The sequence below is a fragment of the Carlito syrichta genome, unplaced genomic scaffold (assembly GCF_000164805.1).
Source record: "Carlito syrichta isolate Samal-C Ts95f unplaced genomic scaffold, Tarsius_syrichta-2.0.1 Scaffold304709, whole genome shotgun sequence".
In the NCBI taxonomy this organism is placed as follows: domain Eukaryota; kingdom Metazoa; phylum Chordata; class Mammalia; order Primates; family Tarsiidae; genus Carlito; species Carlito syrichta.
Genome location: NW_007248805.1, coordinates 366,182 through 376,132, shown reverse-complemented (window position 1 = coordinate 376,132; position 9,951 = coordinate 366,182). Strand labels below are relative to the sequence as shown.

Here is a 9,951-nt window from a genome sequence, read left to right as displayed (position 1 = left end):
GGCTCAGGCAATCCACTCACTTCAGCCTCCCAAAGGCGCGGATTACAGGCTGAGCCACCGAGCCCGGCTTCTGATGAGTTTTAAGGGCAGAAAGATTTCCCTCTGCATGTGGTAAGAAGTCCTGTGATTGTGCATGGCTTAAGAAAAGATCTTCAGGCCAGAAAAGCTCCTGGAAGCATTTATTTTTTAAGTACAGCTAAAAATGCTAACCCTTTCCATTCTACTTACTTCAATATTTCCTGTCCAATCTTTAACTATATTAAAACTAGGAGCTCAAGGACTCATGTGTTAGTGACTCTTGCTGTGTTACAAATGTCTTCACATTTAGTGGCTTAGAACAATGATAGATTCATATTCTCCCTCACAGCTTCTGTGGGTCAAGAATTTGGGAGTAGCTTGTCTGAGTGAGTCAGGCTCAGGGTCTCTTTTGAGGTCACAGTCAGATGTCAGCCAGGGCTGCAGTCCTCTCAGTCGCATGGTTAGCAAGGGGGTTTCTCTCCACAGACTCCTTTATGGGGCTGCTTGAATGGCATTAAAGCATGGGGCTGGCATCCCCCAGAGCAAGCAATTCAAGAGGCCACAGCAGAAGCTGGAATAGCTTTGATGGCTTAGCTTTGGAAGACACACAACACCACCATTGTCCTGTTCTATTATCGCACAGTCTAGTCTTGTGTCAGGATGGAGGGGACTATACAAAGACAAAGATACCATGAGATGATGGTCATGGGTACTATCCTGAAGGCCAGTAACCACAACTAGACTGAGAAATAGATGTATCTTGTTGTGTAAACACACAGTAAGAGAAATGAAAGAACACAATTAACCAAAGATTAGTAGAACTTATATGATGACTGCCAAAGCTTGTTAAGACCCTGAATGTTAGAAAAATTGAATTCATGCCTAAAAGGAGGAGAGAAAATTTCATGCCCATCATCAACAGAGGTGGAGTCAATCAATACTATTATCACTTTTTTTTTTTATTTTTTTGAGTTGGAGTCTCACTCTGTCGCCCAGACTGGAGTGCAGTGGCCGCTCCCGGTCACCGCAGCCTCGACCTGCCGGGCTCCGGCGATCCTTCCGCCTCAGCCTTCCAAGTAGCCGGAATTACAGGCATACACTACCACGCCCAGCTGATTTTTTGATTTATTGTAGAGATGAGGTCTCGCTGCCCAGGTGGGTCTCGAACCCGTGGGCTCAGGCAATCCACTCACCTCAGCCTCCCAAAGGCGCGGGATGACAGGCTGAGCCACCGAGCCCGGCTTAGTTTCACTTTTAACATTTAAGTTGTAGTTCTTGAATAGTTCTAGTCATGAGTGATTTTAATTGAGCGAGTATTACCTTTTTACAAAATGAATGATGGGAAAACTGAGAGGAAGCCAGACAGAAGAATCACTTTTTCTGTTCTTTGAGAAAGCTAGCAAGCTGTGGACAGTTTTGTGAACATTTACCTCACTCTTCTTATTCTCCCTCAGATTGGGTTCAGCCTAGACCGGACGAAGAATGATGGCTTTTCTTCCTACCTGGTAAGTGTTGGATGCAGGACCTGTCTTGGCTTGAGCCCTGGCCATTGGGTGGGAATACCGTACTTTCTGCAGCGCGACTTGCTGGAGATGGTGGCCGCGTTGACTTCCAGGCTCGTCTCAGCACCCACAGTTGGTTATTGTTGGGAATGGAGTGCAGCCACTCACTTGCCTTGTACCTGAATGCTTGTGCTCTTATCTAGCGTGATGGAATAAGATGGTAAAAAAAAAAAGAAATAAGATGATGTACAATTGATTCTTTCTCAGGATGAAGATGTCAATTACTGTATTTTAAAGAAACGGTCTGTCTCTGTTACCCTTCTAATCCTAGACATCTCCAGAAGTGAGTAAGTAATTCCGGTGTTCCTTCAGTGTGGTTCTAGGTGGAGTTGGGGAGAATTTAGTAGTCCACTAGCATTCCGTGGGTGACTGCCACATCAACGCTCTGCTGCGCGCTGGAGACCAAAACCAAGGTGAGGGAGAGACCAAGGAGGCCCCGGCCTTGAGGAGTGTTAAGTCTTGCTTAGGCTAGTGGGGGCACAGGACGGCAGCACGAATGGTCACAGCCAAGTTGAGAAGGGGCGGGAGGAGCATGGACTGTGGAGGGGAAGAGAAGGCTTCGGTTAGTGCAGGCTCATGCAGCCTTCCAGGGAGTTGGCTTTTTCCAGATGAATAAAACAGGAAATATCATTCCAGGTAGAGGGAACAGTCTATGCAAAGGCAGAGTGGCACGAAGTAACACCATTCATTCAGTGGGTAGAGTCCATTGTTGATAGAGAATGCAATTGGAGGGGGACATAGTAAGAAACAGGACCAGGTATGACCCTGGGCCTCAGTGTCCTTGTCTACCTAGTAATGATAATATCTGTCTCATAAAACTTTTGGTGAGGATTTCTGGCAGTTCTTTTAAAAACCTTGGCACTTAGGTGAATTATGGGACTTTGTGTGTTTTGTTTTGTTTTGTTTTGAGCTGGAGTCTCACTCTGTCACCCAGGTTAGAGTGCAGTGGCATGCTCGTGGCCACTGCAGCTCTACCTGCTGGGCTCAGGCAGTCCTTCCACCTTAGCCTTCCAAGTAATTAGAACTACAGGCATGCACTACCATGCCTGGCTAATTTTTCTTTTTCTTTTTTTTTTTTTTGAGTCGGAGTCCCACTCCATTGCCCAGACTGGAGGGCAGTGGCATGGCCAGCCACGGCAGCCTCGACCCGCTGGGCTCCGGCAATTCTTCCTCCTCAACCTTCCAAGTAGAAGGAACTACAGGTGTGCACTACCACACCTGGCTAATTTTTTATTTATTGTAGAGATGAGATCTCGCCAAGTTGCCTGGGCGGGTCTTGAACCCACGGGCTCAGGCAATCCACTCGCCTTGGCCTCCCAAAGTACTGGGATTACAGACTGAGCCACCGAGCCCAGCCTAATATTTCTTTTGTTTATCATAGAAACAAGGTCTTGCCAGGTTACCCAGGCTGGTCTCGAACTCCTGGACTCAGGCAGTCCTCTCACCTCGGCCTCCCAAAGTCCTGGGATTACAGGTGTGAGCCAACATACCTGACTGACTTTGTGTTTTCAAGTTCTGCACATTTCTACTTTGTCACTTTGGGTGTAATTTTTATTTATTTGTTTTTGTGAGTTAGAGTCTCACTCTCTTGCCCAGGCTGGAGTGCAGTGGCACACTCATGGCCACCGCAGCCTTGACCTGCTGAGCTCAGGTGATCCTTCCACCCAAGCCTTCCAAGTGACTGGAGCCACAGGTGTATGCTGCCACACCTGGCTAATTTTTTAATTTATTGTAGAGATAAGATCTTGCCACGTTTCCCAGGCTGGTCTTGAACCTCAGAGCTCAAGCAGTTCTCTTACCTTGGCCTCCCAAAATGCTGGAATTACAGGAGTGAGCCTGAGCAGAATTGCTTTTTTTTTTTTCAGTCAGAGTCTCACTCTCTCGTCCGGGCTGCATTGCAGTAGCATACTCATGGCCACTATACCCTCAACCTATTGGGCTTGGGTGATCTTTCCACTTTAGCCTCCCAGGTAGCTGGAACTACAGGCATGCATCACCATGCCCAGCAAATTTTTTGATTTATTGTAGAGACGAGGTCTCACCTTGTTGCCCAGGCTGGTCTCGAACCTGTGGGCTTGGGCACGTGAGTGTGTGGAGTAAGTGTGGCACTGCACTCCAACTCAGGAAAAAAAAAAGGCGGAGAGTTGGAAATGACTAAGAGACAGGCAGCCGACAGTGCCCACAGCCCCTTTGTCCCTCTGGACTTCAGTGTAACCTCTTCCTGAGGTTTACTTTGTTTCAGTTCCCTTGTGGCTTGCAAAGCATTTGAAGGCTACATAGGAGACATCTGTGCAGCAAAATCATGTGGTTGCTGAGAACTCAGGCTTTGGAATGGGGCTGCCTGTGTCCTCACCCAGCTCCCTCCTAGCCTAGCTTCCTTTTCTGAGCCTGTTTTGGTATCTGTAAAATGTGGGTGATAGGATCTGCTTTGTAAGCTGTCACAAGGACTACGTGAGCGGGGCACAGTGCCTAGCCTGCAGCACTGAGTACATGGCCGGGAGCACCACTTTGAACCCTTTTCCTTCTGTCTTATCTGAATGTAGGGTAAAAATAAAGTCTCCACCAGAAGCCGGGATCCAATTACCCCAGATCATCTTCAGCAAGGATGAGAAAGCCCTTGGGCAGAGCCAGGAGTCTGTCGCAAACCCTGACTCCGCAGGCAAGCAGACTCAGAAAAAGCAAGGTAAGCCAAAGCAGAGACTAGCCTCATGCTTGCTGCCCTGCTCTGTAGATCTTTTTTGGACCTAAGTAAGAGCAAACGTGATCTGTTGTTGACTCAACACTATCATATTTTGGAAGTTATGCAGAAATATGCAAGCATTGAAGAAACATGTAGAAACTGTGGCAAGAATGGAAACAGAGCAGTCATTTCTCTGTGTTCCCGGTGTTAGGATGTTAGTGACTTATGTTTTCTTACAAGCTGTGTCTGAAACACTTGGTTTTTAAAATTCAGTTGTTTGTAATTTCCTGTGTATGCCTGTTTATTTAACTTGAACCTATTTCATGCCTATCGTATGTTCTGCTAAGGGGATGCTCTAACTTGCTCAAACTTTCCCCTTAAGGAGACACATTTCTGTTTTAATGCTATTACGAACATTGCTACACTGCACTTCTTTATGCATAGAATTTTTCATATATAGAACTTTCTTTAGCATGGGTTTCCAGAATTGCAGTTTCTGATTCAAAGGCTGTATGAATACTTTTGAGAATATTGATACGTATTTTCAAATTCCTTTCCAAAAGACTTCTGTGAAATGTACTATCAGAAATATATAAAGTGTGTGTACATTACCATATCTTAGCCAATACTGTTCTAAAAAACCTAACCTATGAAACCTAGCACTTTGGGAGGCTGCAGCGAGAGGATTGCTTCAGCCTAGGAGTTCAAGGCCAGCCTGAGCAACATAGTGAGACCTTGTCTCTAAAAAACAAAAAAATTGAATCTGTAGTCCCAGCTAATTTGGAGGCTAAGGCAGAAGAATCTCCTGAACCCAGGAGGCCAAGGTTGCAGTGAGCAATGATTGTGCCACTGCACTCCAGCCTGGCGACAGTGAGACTCTGACTCAAAAAAAAAAAAAAAAGTCAACCCGGGCTTGGTGGCTCAGCCTGTAATTCCGTGCCTTGGGAGACTGAGGTGAGTGGATTGCTTGAGCCCGTGGGTTTGCGACCCACCTGGGCAACTTGGCGAGACCTCATCTCTACAACAAATCAAAAAATTAGCCGGGCACGGTAGCACGCGCCTATGGTTCCAGCTACTTGAAAGGCTGAGGCGGAAGGATCGCCAGAGCCCAGCAGGTTGAGGCTGAGGTGGCTGGGAGCGGCCACTGCACTCCAGTCTGGGCGACAGAGTGAGACTTGAACTCAAAAAAAAAAAAAAATCATTAAATGAAAGGCCAAAAAGATATTCCTGTTATCCATATGTTAATTAATCAATTTATATCTGTCACATCTTTTATTAACTGTCAGCTTCATCTAATGATTTATATGAATTCTCTACAGATAATTTGCTACTGATTATATTATTTATACAATTTTTTCTCAGCTTGTCAAAGCTTGGCCTCAATTAGAAGTTACACAGAAACACTACCTTCATGTGATGGTGTAGTATAATATATGTGCACCATCTCCTGTTTGCCTTGGGTTTCTTGTGCTCACGTAATCATGTTTTGGGCAGAAAATAATCTTTTCCTTCTTTTTATTCTGAACCTTCCTGCAGGGAGCTTGAAATCCTGTCTTCCCCATGAGGAGTATCTTAAATAAAAATAAGACACAGAGGCCCACTCTGTTTTATGAAAGAAGCCACTAGCAATCTTAATACTTCTTGTTGTAGGGGAAAAAAGTATGCATTATACTAATGTTACTTGCTCTTGATTTTCCATGTGTGTAAAGAAATCTCATATATATGCTTTTTAAAAATGATTACTTTTCAAGCCTGATTACTTAGAAAATCAGGAAAGTCATTCCAGTGGCGTCTCTGACAATAATGTACACTGTAGTATTCAGAAATGAGTTCCCCTGCTGCTAGTGTTACCATTTACTAGATGCCACTTAAATAGAAGAGTTTCTGATTTGCTGCTTCTGCCCCTCAAGAATTATGTTTTGGGACCCAAGGAGATGGCAGTCCATGAGATTTTTTTTTTTTGGTCTGTTTGTTTTAATTATTTGATGTTATACAAGCTGGAGCCTTATAAAATGATACTGTAATGTATATGTGTGTGTATATACATATGTATATGGAAGCATACAGTAATATCTCGTGAATGTTTCTGCTTCTAGACAGCAGAAAGTCCAAAAGAAGTACAGTGGATTCCAAGGTAAGAACTAACCACCCACCTGTGCTCAGCTTTGCTGGTCATGTATGGAGGTATGTGTGTTGTGTGTACTTGTATGTGTGTGTATTAATGTATGTACATACAGGCACATACACAGTCCATATGCAGTCATTTCTTGGTGTCCACAGGGCGTGGTTTCTCTTCTTTAATATGGATTAGTAGTTGCATATAACCTACATGATTTAAACCCTCCTATATACTTTAAATCATCTCTGGAATCCTTAGGATACCTAATACAATGTAAATGCTCTGTAAGTAGTTGTTATACTGTGTTGCTTTTAAGTTAGTGTTGTTTCTTTTTGTTTTATTGTTTTTAGTTTGTTTTTTGGACTCCTTTGATCTTTGGTGGGTTCAGTCCACTTCTTCGTTTAGCTTTTGAATATTTTTTGCCCACGGTTGGCTCACCCCCCAGATGTGGAACCTGTGCTCTGGAGGGCTGGCTATGTGTGTGCAGGTCTAACCTACAGGGAGTAGCCTCCTCTTTGGGACTGCAGTGTTGACATACGGAAACATTAGAAAGGAGAGTTGAATGCTAAGGTGCCAGCAGTGAGAGGAGGGGAAGCCCCTCGAGAGCCCTCTGGGAGGAAGTGTTGCTGGGGCTGAGCTTGGAGTGTGGTCAGGCAGTGGCGAAGAAGGATGTGGATGAAGAGTGCCGTGGCAAAGACTGGACAGTGGGAATGTATGTGATGATCCTGGGCACCGGCCTGTTGGGAGTAAAAGGCACATATTTGGAAGCAGAGAGAAAGAGCTTAGATAACACAGGGCCAGGCAATAGAAGGAATTGATGTGCGGGCATCAGGAAGTTGCCATGAGTTCCTAATCAGAAAAGAATGTGACAGAAGTAGTGTTTATTGAAGAGCACATTCTTTTTTATTTATTTATTTATTATTTTTTTATTTTTTTGAGTTGGAGTCTCACTCTGTCGCCCAGACTGGAGTGCAGTGGCCGCTTCTGGCCACCGCAGCCTCGACCTGCCGGGCTCTGGCGATCCTTCCGCCTCAGCCTTCCGAGTAGCCGGAATTACAGGCATGCGCTACCATGCCCGGCTGATTTTTGATTTATTGTAGCGATGAGGTCTTGCTGCCCAGGCGGGTCTCGAACCCGCGGGCTCTGGCAATCCACTCACCTCAGCCTCCCAAAGGTGCAGGATTACAGGCTGAGCCACCGAGCCCGGCTCATTCTTTTTTATTTTAATATTTTTTTATTATTTTACTTCTTTTCAAGACAGGGTCTCACTCTGGTCACCTAGGCTAGAGTCCGTGGCACAGTAATGACTCACTGCAGCCTCGACCTCCTGAGTTCAAGTGATCCTCTTGCCTGAGCATCCCCAAGAGGTGGGACTACGGGCATGTGCCAAAATACCCAGCTAATTTTTAAATTTTTTGTAGCGGTGAGAGGTCTCGCTGTATTGCCTAAGCTAGTCTCAAATTCCTGGCTCAAGTGGTGCTCCCACCTTGGCCGCCCAAAGTGCTGGGATTACAGGCGTGAGCCACCACACCTGGCCTGAAGATCATCACCTGACAGTAATGTGTAGGCAGCCTTGGAGAGAGAGAGAGTGACATTAGAGGGACCATCACTGTTGTGATAACACAGGTTTAGCGTAATGAGGATCTGGTCTAGAGAAGAGCCTTGGAGTGTAAAATGAGGGATCCATCTGGGAGACCAGTTAGGGTGGTGGGAGGAGAGAGAGTAGCAGAGGAGTGGATGCTAGAAATACCGGAAGGAGGAAAATTGGAAATTTTGGCTTGTGATAGCTTGATTTTTCACTGAGGGGGTATCCAAATGGCAATGTTTTGCTTTAACATCTTGGTTGAGATGTAATTGACATACAATAAATTGTGCTTTTTTTTTTTTTTTTGAGTTGGAGTCTCCCTCTGTCGCCCAGACTGGAGTGCAGTGGCCATTTCCGGCCGCTGCAGCCTCGACCTGCTGGGCTCCGGCGATCCTTCCGCCTCAGCCTTCCAAGTAGCCGGAATTACAGGCGCGCACTACCACATCCGGCTAATTTTTTGATTTTATTGTAGAGATGAGGTCTCGCTGCCCAGGCGGGTCTCAAACTCGCGGGCTCAGGCAATCCACTCACCTCAGTCTCCCAAAGGCACAGGATTACAGGCTGAGCCACCGAGCCCGGCTTAAACTGTGCATATTTTAAGCAACAATTTGAAAGGTTTGACTTATCAGTCAAGCCAGAGAATGAACATATCCATCACCCCTGAAGTTCTTCTGCCCTTTTGTAATCCTGTTCCACTGAGCTTTCACTGTAGTCTGGATTCGTTTTATAGAACTTCATATGAGTGAATCTTGCAGCACTTTGTGTTCTTGTATTTTGCATAATTTCTATGAGTTATCTGTGTTGTTGCATGTACCAATCGTTCCTGTATTTTTGTTGCTTTGTATTCGTTCATTGTACAAATGGCAATACTTTGGTCATTTTAAGTCAGAAGCGGAGTTCAGGGGATGTGTCAGCATGTGGCCTGGGTGAGCATCCTCAGTCTTGCTGGAGTGTCAAGAGTCAAGAAGCACCCCAGCAGGAAGATTTGGGGCGAGGGAGGGAAGGGTGGGGGCTAGCAGGGAGACAGAAGAGAGGGCCGAGGAAAAGGAAGCCGGTGAAGAAGAATGGCCATTCTCTTCAAAGGTGATTTTGGATATCTTGAAAGGATGGTGAATTTTATTTATTTATTTATTTATTGAGCCAGAGTCTCGTTTTTTCACCCAGGCTGGAGTACAGTGTGAATTCTGTTTCAGGGAGCTTTTTTTTTCTTTCTCAAGTTGAACTCTTACTCTGTCACCCAGGCTGGAGTACAGTAGCACGATCACAGCTTGCCACGGCCTCAGCCTCCTTCTGCTTCCGCCTCCCGTGTAGCTGGAGACACATACTGCCACGCCCAGCTAATGTTTTTATTTATTGTAGAGACAAGTTCTGGCCCGGTTGCCCAGGCTGGCCTTGAACCCCTGGGCACAGACAGTCCTCTTGCCTTGACTTCTCAAAATGTTGGGATTATAAATGTGAGCCATTGTGCCCAGCCTAAACTGTGCCTTTTTAAAATTTATTTTTTCGAGTTGGGGTCTCACTCAGTCGCCCAGGCTAGAGTGCAGTGGCATGATCAGCTCATCACAGCCTCAACCTCCTGGACTCCGGCAATCCTTCTGCCTCAGCTTCCTGAGTAGCTGGGCCACACTTGTCTAATTTTTTAATTTTTTGTAGAGACGAGGTCTCACTATGTTCCCCAGACTGATCTTCAAAGAGCTTTTGAAGGTCAGCAAATTTAGAATTTAAGAAGAATTCTTTGTGTCATTTTGTGTATTAAATTAGTTTTATTGTTTTTGTTTTGTTTTGTTTTGTTTTTTGAGTTGGCGTCTTACTCTGTCGCCGAGGCTGGAGTGCAAGTGGCACGCTCACAGCCACCACAGCCCCAACTTGCTGGGCTCAGGTGATCCTTCTGCCTCAGCCTTCCAAGTAGCTGGAATTATAGGCATGTGCTACCATGCTCAGCTAATTTTTTGCTTAATTGTAGAGATAAGGTCTCACCAGGTTGCCC

At 45.5% G+C, this 9,951-nt stretch overlaps 1 protein-coding gene across 1 annotated transcript in view; it reads left to right on the top strand.

The window, feature by feature from the left end:
• GPR107 (G protein-coupled receptor 107) overlaps nt 1–9,951 on the top strand; it is a 61,603-nt gene that overhangs the window by 1,203 nt on the left and 50,449 nt on the right. Inside the window, exons 2-5 of the mRNA XM_008060720.2 lie at nt 1,473–1,523; nt 1,788–1,867; nt 4,124–4,263; nt 6,357–6,394. Of these exons, the coding sequence (XP_008058911.2) occupies nt 1,473–1,523; nt 1,788–1,867; nt 4,124–4,263; nt 6,357–6,394 (309 nt within the window). The remainder of the gene's footprint in view (nt 1–1,472; nt 1,524–1,787; nt 1,868–4,123; nt 4,264–6,356; nt 6,395–9,951) is intronic.